Source organism: Priapulus caudatus, unplaced genomic scaffold (assembly GCF_000485595.1).
Source record: "Priapulus caudatus unplaced genomic scaffold, Priapulus_caudatus-5.0.1 Scaffold22, whole genome shotgun sequence".
NCBI lineage: Eukaryota > Metazoa > Priapulida > Priapulimorpha > Priapulimorphida > Priapulidae > Priapulus > Priapulus caudatus.
This window is the reverse complement of record NW_014577083.1, coordinates 845,980-858,430: the sequence shown is the minus strand read 5'-3', so window position 1 is coordinate 858,430 and position 12,451 is coordinate 845,980. Positions and strand designations below refer to the sequence as shown.

At 44.9% G+C, this 12,451-nt stretch overlaps 1 protein-coding gene across 1 annotated transcript in view; it reads right to left on the bottom strand.

Moving 5' to 3' along the window:
• Window positions 1–9,736, bottom strand: part of LOC106813078 (matrix metalloproteinase-16-like) — a 39,128-nt gene extending 29,392 nt beyond the window's left edge. The window contains 2 exon segments of the mRNA XM_014817133.1: window positions 627–748; window positions 9,104–9,736. Coding sequence (XP_014672619.1) covers window positions 627–672 — 46 coding nt within the window. The 5' untranslated portion in view covers window positions 673–748; window positions 9,104–9,736.
• Window positions 9,737–12,451: the final 2,715 nt, after the last annotated feature.

The following is a 12,451-nucleotide window of genomic DNA, read 5'->3' as shown; positions in this document are numbered from 1 at the left end:
TGAGACGGAGGAAAGAGTGAGAGAGAGAGAAGAAAGAGTCGGGAACAAGAAGAGAGAATGACGACGAGATGGAGAGGAGGAGAGAAGAGAGAGAAGGAGAGAGAGAGAGATGACGAGAGGGAGCCAGAGAGAAAGACGGAGAGAAGAGAGAGAGAGACGAGAGAGAGGAAAGGACGAGAGAGAGAGCGAAGAAGAGAGAGAGAGAGAGAGAGAGGAGAGAGAGAGAGAGAGACGAGAGAGAGATAAATAAACGGGAGAGTTACAATGCTGAGTCAGCACATTCACCGAATGGTGCTAGAAAACGTGCCTGTTACGAGGCCCACTTCATTATGTTTGTTTGTCAGTTGTCATGTGAGTTTAGTTGTCATATATGTAACGTACGTCGTGGGCCATGCGTACGCAACGTGTCTGCCTATATATATATTATAGTCAATTCAGGAGTTTTAAGACCATTTGTCATTATTCACCCCTGATACGATAGACAATGCGTCTGGTCATGAGAAATACGCAACTTCACAAAAAAGAGCTGCTGTTGAGTTTTCCCATGAAATAAAGAACCCATGTACGGATAGAACGAGGAACATATGCACCATCGGAACACGCACATGCTTTATAAGGTCAACTACCTGTTTGATTAATTTCCAGCCATCCTCTGGAAAGCTTTGATTCCATCTTTCAGCACTTCTTCTCCACGGAATGCGCCCGTCCGGTCTGGGCGCCTTTAAATAGCCAAACTGCAGCAGGTACCTATGTACAAAAGAACGAACATGGGAGTCATTTATCATTTATACATTTCTGCATAGATTTGTGAGCTGTGTGCTGTTTGTATCATTACTGCATTATACTTTGTTATTAATGACGCACCGATCTTTAGACGGGCCTGCTATTAAGACCACGACTGCGACCTGAGCGTGAATATGGTGATTGAAACGAGCGCTAATTATATTGATAGCTCATAGAGTAACACACTTATAAACAATAACAGTATTGATGTCAGTGTTGCAATTACAATACTTCATACGGTCTAATGTATTATAGCCAATGGCATGATCACTAAGCATTAATACATTACGAGAATGATCGAGGAGAAGAGAAGAGAGAGGAGAGGAGACGAGAGAGAGACGAGAGCGAAGAGAGAGAAGAGAGAGCGCTGCGCCGCAGGAGAGAGAGAGAGAGAGATGAGAGAACGATCAGAAAAGAGAACCAAGGGAGAAAGAGCGAGAGAGGCTGAAAAAAGAGGAGAACGAGAGAGAGAGACGAGAGCGCGCCGGCGAGAGAGAGCGAGAGAGAGAAATTAGAGCAGAGAGAGATGAGAGAAGAGAGAGAGCAGAGAGAGAGAGGAGAAATAACGAGAGCGCGCGAGAGAGAGATGAGAGAAGAAGATAGAGGAGACGAGACGAGAGAAGAGAGAGAGCAGAGATGAGAGAGAGAGGAAGAGAGCGCGAGAGCGAGCGAGAGAGTGAGTGAGAGTGTGAGTGAAAGAGAAAGAGGGAGAGAGAGAGAGCGCGAGAGCGAGCGAGAGAGTGAGTGAGAGTGTGAGTGAAAGAGAAAGAGGGAGAGAGAGAGAGAGAGAGAGCGCGAGAGCGAGCGAGAGAGTGAGTGAGAGTGTGAGTGAAAGAGAAAGAGGGAGAGAGAGAGAGAGAGAGAGCGCGAGAGCGAGCGAGAGAGTGAGTGAGAGTGTGAGTGAAAGAGAAAGAGGGAGAGAGAGAGAGAGAGAGAGCGCGAGAGCGAGCGAGAGAGTGAGTGAGAGTGTGAGTTAAAGAGAAAGAGGGAGAGAAAGAGGGAGGGAGAGGAGAGAGAGGGAGAAAGAGACGCACACGCGGATAAATGCAGTCGTTTGGCTCCACAATAATATATATCTAGTACTGCTATGTGCACTTATACGTTGTCGGTCCTAAGCGTAAAATGGCTTAGTATCGCACAACCGGTTTTTATCATTTTTATACAGGTGAAGTAAAACCACGGACTGCATTATATGTGCTACAAGATGTGATGACATTTTGTTTCGCATGCACAAATAATGATCTTGATCTTGATGTTGATTCCATGATCAGGTGCTGATATAGAAACCTGAGCAAGATGGCAACTAGCGCTAGTACTATAGCCATTGTTGCCTCAGGGGCTATAGTACTAGAGCTAGATGGCAACAGACGTAGGAACGCAAGAACGTAAAGCATCCTTATGGGACGGTGTTTGGCCATGACGCATGATCGTCTGTCTCAGGGATGAACATTACAGAAAATGAATGAGAGTAGCCTTATGATATATTTTGCTATTGATATTATCAGGAGTGAATAATAATAGATTATTATTATTAGATCTATTATTATTCACTCCTGATATTATGCATGCAGTGCGAACGCAGGCCTGAAAGACAGACCGGCGGAGAGACGCAAATCCAACACGGAGGCGTCACCTGCGAGCGTTTTGCATCTATATAGTTGAATTATCGGCAGCTAGAGTCAGTAATGCATGTTAAATGCGAAATATCTTATACCAAAAACAACTATTACATGTCCCATGTACTGGAGCTGTGCGTAGATGGCGTAGTAGCGCACTAGGTAATGTCGCAGCGGCCATAGTACATACTTAAGGCACTATCCGTACACCTGCTCCTGAATCAAGATGAACACAGCAAAAACAAACGATATGCATAGTTCACGCAAGAGAAGTAACAATAATAGTATACAACAGTAGCGTGTGAAAGCTGAACGCATTCACAGAAAGCATGTCTAATTAAAACGTGTCACTAATCATGCTGCTCCCCTCACCGTCTAGGTATACTGCGCGCGTGCGTATTCGTTTCCGCAGCGATATACGTGCTCATGCAACCGTGTCCTTTACAAAGAGCAAAGGTAAGAGTAAATGTTGGATAGTGCACATGCAATGTTATATATATATATATATATATATAATTATATAATATATATATCATCTCTTTTATTCCCACTCCATTACTTCTCTCCCACGCAACCTACTTTGAACTTGGAATACAATTTAGCATAATTTGAACAGTAAATTAGGTTTGGGCTATATATTTTCGCGGATGTTTGATTGGACGCAATTCAACTAATGTAATGCAGTGTAGGAATGTGCTTTGCTCAAAGAATATATATATAAATATTATATATATATCAGAGCTTGCCTCTCGCGTTTTCACAAACTTACAGATATTCTCTCAACGACTATAAATTGGCGTAATCATTTCCTGGGAATATTTTGAGCATATATATATAATACGGCAAATATGTCGAGCCGTGAAATGCCACCTGCGTGACCTCTACAGTATACACGGCATGCATGGGTTTACGATTCACCGCTGTAGCGGCGTAACCTGCTCCGCAGTCTTCAACACTTGGTTTAGATAGCCCGAAATCGCGCGAAGTACTTCTGAAAAAGCATTGATTAACATATATTTACCGACGCTTTACAAACGCGTATGTCGAATGTGTGTGCTGTGTGGTGTGTGTGTGTGTGGTGTGTGTGTGTGTGGTGTGTGTGTGTGTGTAGTTTGTGTTGTGTTGTGTTGTGTGTGGTGTGTGTGTGTGTGTGTGTGTTGTGTATGCGTTGTGTGTGAGTTGTGTGGTGTGTGTGTGCGCCGGTGTGGTAATGTGTGTCTGTGTGTGTGTGTGTGTGTGTGTGTGTGTTGTGTGGTGTGTGTTGTGTGTTGGGGGGGGAGTACTAGTCATTGCATTTGCATCCATTGGCGTCTTCCCTACCTTGCTATGGCACAGTGGCGACCAATGTACTGATTCCTTGTCCGAGATGTAAATATGTAATGTAAATATTCCGCAATAGATTGCGATCAGTCTGCCGGTGACCGCCAAATATAACAACTTAATGTAAACAATCAATGGTGTAACGATCACGAACTGAGAACTGTTTCACGGTACCATTTCGTTTATACAAACTAGCGTCCATGTAACTGTTTCCACAAACAAACAAACCAGGCGTTTACGTGGTTACATTCATTTAGTTATACACGCTTTTACAGTTTAAATCTATTTAAATGTCAATGCTAGTCTTCCGGCGGTATGGTCTCGCGTGTATAAGACGATTTCACGAGACACAACCTCTCGGTACATATTGAAGTAGTAAATGACGTAAATAATAATGTTATGACACGTATAACATTCAAACAAATAGTATTTCTTTGGCACATACGGCATTGCGAAGAAGGATTCCTTTATATTTATGGCTCTAAAGGGATTTTCGCGGAAAACAACTTCGGCGTTAAATCTGAACACCGGGATAGACATTTTTCAACCGTAGGCCTACACTCGCGGAAGTACTGTACAAGTGCTAAGTACTGACGTAATGTACGTACAACGTTTTACTATTAAATGTAAATCGAGAAAAACCTGTGCGTAATTAGATGATTAAAATGGGAGATTGGAGATATGCATTTTAAATTGGTAGCGTTTTGTCAGGGATCAGATGCACATTCGTTAATATATTACGCTACTTGTTGTTCAAAATAACTATGAACCGGGTCCCCATCGAGCTCGTACAACTAAACGTTATACCAATGGCTCTCATTATCATTCTGGATTCGAAGGCTTCACACCGCCTATATAAACGCAGCGCAAACTTGAGTGTCCCTTGCCATGGCAAACACCACGTTAACTACAATTAACACAGGCCGCACAAAGGCCGCGTGAGACGTTGTTTGGCTTTGTTTACGCTGTATTCTACCTCTCGCCACACCATCGATCTGGCCCGCGAGCCCGCATCATGGGAAAGGTACATATATCGATAACATTTATTCAATACCTTAGTTTGCAGCACCATGTTGCCGAGTGACACATGACATGCGGAAGAACACGTGTGCGACATTCGGCATATATAGCACGATGGGCGTTATACGTGACCCATATATCGTGCAATACGCTCCCTCAGGTAAGGGAATGTTTGTTATGCACGCAAACCGTGCTCTAGTACGTCGATTTATACAATCCATGGCAATACTACTCGCGTAGCAAGGTATTAACGCCCAATAGCTCAGCTTAGAGTAGCGCGATCGAGAGTAGTATACACACAAGCTGCTATAGTTTAGATGTACTAGTATTGTACACCCAAATAGGATAGAGTAGCCAAGGCATTAACTGCACACAATACTGCGCATATACATACTATTAGTCATGTAGATACTTATACTACGCTAGTTAGATGTAGCGGATATTGTACACATGCAATATAGTCCTAGGGAAGTAAGACACTATAACGACTCCATCGACACACATTCGATAGTCACAGAGATAGCACGGAATATATGCCCTAGCAGGAGGTACCATTTCTGCCGTTTGAGTTTTACAGAAACCAACTCTGTGTAATAATATCATGGACTACATGTGTCAATTCTCATCTGGAAGTAAAAATATTTGTGGAAGCTCATGAACGTTTGTCTCCCCCCACACTGACGCCGGTCATCTAAACTCACTGCATGTCTTCTTTATACGACCGTGCAAACTGACGACCCAGAAGCTGGAGAGAAGTTTACGTCCATGCATTGAAATTCATTAACGTAGGTATTTAAGGAGGCACGCTGCGTCACCAAATACTGTAGCCTACTACTCCACATTAAATCTGCAATTCCGTTGACTGCACACGTGCACACACCGCGCATCACTGTCAACACACGCGCACGCAACGACACCACGCATGCATGCATGCTGGCGCACACGCACGCATGCAGGCACGCTGGAATACACGCACGCATGCACGCAGGCACACACGCATGCATGAACCCACACACCGCAACGCAGCGTGCGCGCACACACACACACATAACACACACCACGCAACACACGCTCGCACGCACTCACACACACACACACACACATCACACAGCACACACACCAGCACACAGTCCACTAAGCACGCACTGCAGACGCTCGCACGCACGCACGCACTCACGCACGCTCCCCCTCCACACACACAGTGACATAATGTAAATTCTCTATATACAGCGCTGTTATACAATTTTCAATCATGCGAGATACGCCACCAAATGTCAGTGCCCGCGATGTATACCGCCTGACTCATCTATTCGCGGACATCACCAACAAGGACTGAATGTGAACTTACGGTGAGGTGGTGTAAAACCGCGCCCGTAAAAAATACTATCGATCGCTGATAGCCCTGTGATGGGATGCAACCGTGACTTCGCAATGCTCGCCGTCCTCGCGAGGATTACAAGGCGGGGTGGGGTGGGGGGCGGGGGAACACGCGTATACGCTGTCCAACGAACCGCTATCTGACTGCATCTCAGACAGTGAGCCGAGTCTTGTAAAGATCACAATATCGGACAGATACTATAGACTGTCCTACTCTGATTTCCCGCAGCGATAATTCTTCGCGAGTTAATTATGAACTAAATAGTAGTGATAAAATAATAATAAAATAACATAAAAAATAAATAATTAAATATAACCATCTCGGTAATATATTAAAGCTCTTTGGAGTTGCATTCTTCTCGCTCTCTCTTCTCTCTCTCTCTCTCTCTCTCTCTCTCTCTCCCTCTCTCTCTCTCTCTCTGCTCTCCTCTCTCTATGGTCTCTCTCTCTCTCCTCATCTCCTGCTCGTCTCTCTCTCTCAATCCACTGCTCTCTCTCTCTCATCTACTCTCTCGCGCTCTCTCTTTCCTCTCACTCTTCACTTCCGCTCGCCTCCGGCATCCTTACTGTACACTCTCCGCTTTCTGCGCAGCCTCGCCACGTCGCTCGCTGCTCGTTCAATTCTATACGCTCTTTCGCTCTCTTTGTTTGCTCTTTTTACTCACGCATCAACGGATTCACGCACGAGCACAAAGCACCACTCCCCCGCTACGCACCAAGTACGATTTTTCGTTCAGCCTAGCATTTCCTTTTCTAATTTCGTGTTACTCATCCAGGTAAGGCACTCCTAGTAGTCTAAAGTGGCCTTGTAATTTACATATGCAAACGTTATTCTATTTAAGCAAAAATAAAACATCAATTGTTGGGCACGCGTCCGTGAAGCCCGCACGCGTGAATCACACGGCGTCTGTGTTTCGGAGCATTGTACACGCAGGATCCGGGAAATTCGTGACACATCAGCCCGGAGCACGGTCGTATTCGTGGCGGCACCATTATTTCCGTTCAGTGTGTCATCTAAACTTTGCGGACAGGTGTACAGCATAGCATAATACTACGGCGTTAGTCACTCGTGCATTCCGTCAATACGTTTTAGAAAGAACTTGCTATTAGTCAGAGCATCATGACGTCATTACTATCACGTCCCTATTCAACCGTGATTGTCACCTACCTAATGACCGTGGAACTAACGCGTGATTACGCGACATCTGCGTAAGTTTGCCAAGCTACTTCATCTACGGAATCATCCCTCGCGAATTATGTTAGTAAAAAAAACTTTCGGCGTACGAATAGTACTGATGCTTGCCGTTTTCCAAGAACCTACACGAAATAGTGCGTGTACGTGTGCGTGCGTGCGTGCGTGTGTGTGTGTGTGTGTGTGTGTGCGCGCGCGATGACCTCATTCGTGCTTGCTAGGCATGCTAAGATCTTAGTGCGTAGATTGCAGATAAGATAAATGCTTCCTTATATACGTAGATGTCTCATCCCTCCCTAGAGATTGTCAATGAATCATTGCTGCAATGAGTAGGCTGTGACTAATACGCTAAAAACATTGGAAGTCCGATTTGTCGATTGGTAAGTTACGTTATGGTAGGACATATATATACATATAGTATTTAAGAAAGGAGGAAAGGGCGAAGAATGGGAGAGAAAGAGAGAGGAAGAGCGAGGGAAAGAGAAAATAGAGATGAGGAGAAAGAGAGAGAGAGAGAGAGAGGCGAGGGCGCGAGAACGAGAGTAAGGGCGAGCAAGTGCGAAAATGATAGAGAGAGAGAGAAGGAGAAAGACAGGCAGACAGATGGACAGACAGACAGACAGACAGACAGACAGACAGAGAAAGTAGAGTAGAGAGAGAGAGAGAGAGAGGAGAGAGAGAGAGAGAAAGCGGGAGGCCGAGAGAGAGAGGGAGACGAGAGAGAGAGAGAGCGAAAGAGGAGATAAGAACAGACCAGAGATAGATTAGAGAAAAAAAGGACGGAGAGCGAAAGAAATGAGAAAGACAGACAGACCAGACAGACGCGAGAGCGAGAGAGAGAGAGAGACAGAGAGAGAGAGAGTAGAGAGAGAGAAGACGAGAGAGAAAGAGAGAGGCGAAAGAAGGAGAAAGACAGACATGAGAAGAGAGAAGAGAGAGAGAGAGAGAGAAAAATAAAAGAGAAAGAGCGAAAGAAAGAAAAGACAGACACGTTTTACAGACAGAGAGACTGAGAGAGAGAGAGAGAGACAGAGAAGACCTGGGACGGAGAGAGAGAGAGAGAGAGAGAGAGAAAGAGAGAAGGAGAGCAGAAGAGAGAGAGAGAGAAGAGAGAGAGAGAGAGAGAAAGAGAGACGAGAGAAGGAGAGAGAGAGAGAGAAAGAGATAGAGCATGAGAGAGAAGAGAGAGAGAAGAGAAGAGGAAGAGAGAGAGAAGAGAGGAGAGAGAGAGAGAGAGAGAGAGAGAAGAGAGAGAGAGAGAGGAGAGAAGAGAGAGAAGGTAGAGAGAGAGAGAGAAGAGAGCGGAGAAGAAGGGGGGATGGATGGCAAGAGAGGTAGACAGATATATAACAATGAAGGCCGAACCTGACAGCGTGATAATTATTGTAAACGGAAATAAAACGGGCCTATACATTAAGAGATCATTGATTTCCTTGAGAGCTACAGCATCTACACAAGCCAGCTGTGATGACTGCATGCAACAGTAATCTTTATCGAATCCTTCAGCTTCGTTTCTCGAATTCAGTGTATCACTGTACTACAGCTACTGCCACGGCAACTGCTACGACTAATAATCAATAATAATAATAATAATAACAATAATAATAACGGCAGATTCTGGATTGAATCCTTATGTCCCAGGTTGGAACACGGCCAACCCAGAAACCACCGGCTAATGCCGGGATCCACTTTGGAAATAATAATAATAACATAATAATAATAATTATTATTATTATTATGATAATAATATTATTGGCAGTAATAAAATAACAATAATTTATATACAGCATACATACCGTCGCATCATACATGGTTCCAACGCGCGGTGAAGATGGTGCAGACAGTTCACCTATGTGACTTAACGTCGACTCATGTCCATCGACATCGGTTCCCTCCACAGTGCGGTCAACCGGGGCGGCACACACCAAGCTGACCACACTGGACACGAACACAACAACAGCAGCAACACGCATCATGTCTATCGTCTGCACCCGATGTGCGAAATAGGAGAGAAAACTGGAGTAAAATACGCGTAGATGCTTGGGTCACAGACGTTATAGCAACAACTGCCGTACTGCCTCTATCGGTCGTCCTTAGACGTCGGGCACGCGAGAGATGACTATCTATAAACCAACTGCATTCCATCAACGCACTCGCGACTTAGAACCTGTTTCTTAATTTCAACGCATGAACGACGTCGTTGCAACCGTAAAGGAACGTGCGCAGCCAGTGCGGCAGCGATTTCTGCTAGGTGAACTAGGCATCTGTGCGCACAACCATATACGGATATCGGAAGGGCGGGACTTCAGCTCTCGAGCCCCCTACGTCATCAGTGTTGTGTCGAAGCGAACGCAGCATCCGGTTAGAGTAGTACAGTCCAGTAACCTGTAGATCTATGAGTAAACGCAGGCGCAAAGAACGGCGAGAGAGGTGTCTATTACGTGTGTGTAATAATTTGGACGCACTGCGCGCCGCTGCTGCCATCTCTCTATCGACCTCATCGCGACTATATAGTTTCAGCTGAATCAGCAAACAGCGAACGCTGTCGCTTGTTGTTAAACGAGCAAATTGTCCGAGATATTTGCAAATAGGTTGCAAAGCAAACACGAACGGTGCATACCATTTGCTAGCAGATCCCGAGTATCCTTTTAACTGAAGGTCGTACATATTTTGGAAGGTTTAACAAAAAACGGCATTGGTTATGTCAGCATGTTATGTACATACAGGCAGCAGGCGCTTTTATTCGCGCGTTTACACTAACATAGTTGCATTATTACATTAATGCATTTTCTCGGCAAACGCGGCAAACAAACCAGGTTTAGTCTTACTCCATTTACCCACGGTTATACTAACAGTGCGCTCCCGTCATAACATATATATATATACATATATATTATGATATTATATATCATCATATATATTAACTGTTAGTATTTGTAACGCATGACACCAAATCTTCACTAACGGTAACACTTCTCAAATAAAAATTCACATTCTGTAACTCGACCTCGACCATCGCAGACCCTACCGATTTACAGAAGTAGCATACTTGAGTACTCATTATTTGAGAATGAAAGCAAGATCGATGCATCTAATACCCCCGTCACACCGGACGGCGACCATCCGCGACCATACGGCGACCTGAAAATGTACAAGGTCGCCGGCAAACGCGAACACAACGCGAGAAAAAGTCCCAACAAATTACAAACTTGAAAAAAACCGCGCTCTTACTGCACATTGTGCAATAATACGTCTTTTGCACGTCGCGCCCGCCACGACCTCTCCGCGCTTTTGGCGTTTCTATTGAGATTCTATGACGCTTGGCAACGGCGATCACCTGTGCGTTTTTTCGCGGCGCTCTCACCACGCTCATTGGGGTTCTTACACGCGTCTTCTACGTGTATCGCGCTGCCGACGGCGACGCTTACGGGTTTTCTACCACGTTCTCACGGCCGACTATATAATCAAGCTGGTCAGATTTTCGGAAGATTTCAACTGTTTATAGTTTGTGCGTTTTTGCTGAGTTAGTAAACCACGATTGCCGAAGGAATACAAGGCTACCAGAGGCCGACGGCCGTTGGCTTATCAGTGCGCGCACCCTGTGGGGCGAGACAGATCGCATGGAATACTAGCATCTGCATGACTCTGCTCGATGATGACAGATACCTATGAATTTCGCCGTTGAAAATGTTTACCATTCTTCGCAGCGTCTTTGCCGCGTGTGAGACCGGCGCTGGGTACTGTCGAGTGTACTACTTTTTATTGGAGATGTCTACGACGCTTGTTCACGACTTCGCACGACCCCACCGCGTTTCTCACCGTCGTTCCAGGTAGATCGCGAACCTTGGGCGTTTTGTTTTGGAAACATGCTCAAAACAAAACGCGGCGTCGACTCGGCGCATTCATTGGCGACATTCGCGCGACCACAACCACGATGTTTTCTTGGCGTTTTTTTACCAATTCCTTTTCTCCACGCTTAATCCTATACTCACAGAGACGTTATTAGACAGGCGTCTCCCTTTTGGCTCTCCCGACCGTTGGGCTACATCCTCAGGCCTAACAACCACCTCTTCATTAACTTTGCTTTTTTTCCGTGCTGTACCTGAGAAACTGTGTTTTTTAGTGAGGAGCCAATGTCGTAGCTATATACGTCGCCTCTCTTCCCATTCTCCCAATATAACGTTGTTTCTTCTTGGTTGTTGAATGATGTTCCCTGCATGACTGCCCGCACTGCCGGTGTCTGACGTGGTATGTTTGCAGCGGTGGTGGGTTCCTAGAGCCAGTAGTAACAAAGACAAAGACGATCGATCAAAGAAGAAAAAAAAAACACACTTCAATAACATGTGTTGGTTACGGTTCAGGTATGCCAAGATGATAACCAATGGTGCTTGCGGACACCAACGCCTATTAAAAGTGCCTACGTTCGATTTTATATGATCTTTTATTTTATTTAGTAATATGGAATTATTCTTTATTCATCTTGATATACTGATTTGTCACACTTCTAATGTCATAAATCTCAAACGGGTTTTTACATGCACGAAAATATGATAAAATCTGTAAGTGATAATTTAATGCTTGTTGTTCTTCCGGTTTTGTTTCACTTGTTTTTATAGCTTCAACGATTTTTTATTTCAATCGTACTATTATTCGTATGGTCTAGAAATCATGAGTGTCTGGCCAGCCTGTGTACATGCTCTATTTTCTCCACATATTCTTTATTGTTTTGTTCAACGAGATATCAAACTGCGACGGCAATATGTTTCAAGGCAAACCCTCACCCGCGATCGTGTTTCGTTCGGGATCCGGCATGCTGGCGCTACCGATCAAGGGTCTTGAACACTGTCGCCCATGCTATAGGCGATAAGTCACCTCGGGGGATCCCCCGCCCCCCACGTTTTCGCCCTACTTAGTATCCAAGCCCAGTGGTAGATGTACTATTACCAGGCATAGTCCAATTGACAATACTGCCTCGCGATCAACTACCCATGAACTGTAATGCTTGCAGACCATGAGGTGTTTTTATCTTACAGCAGCCTTGGTTAGCTCCTCCGAAATACGTCATTTAGTGATGCCTGTTCACAGAAAGTGAGACAGTGATAGACAACTTATACTATAGTCTCACTCTGTTGGGATTTTTTGA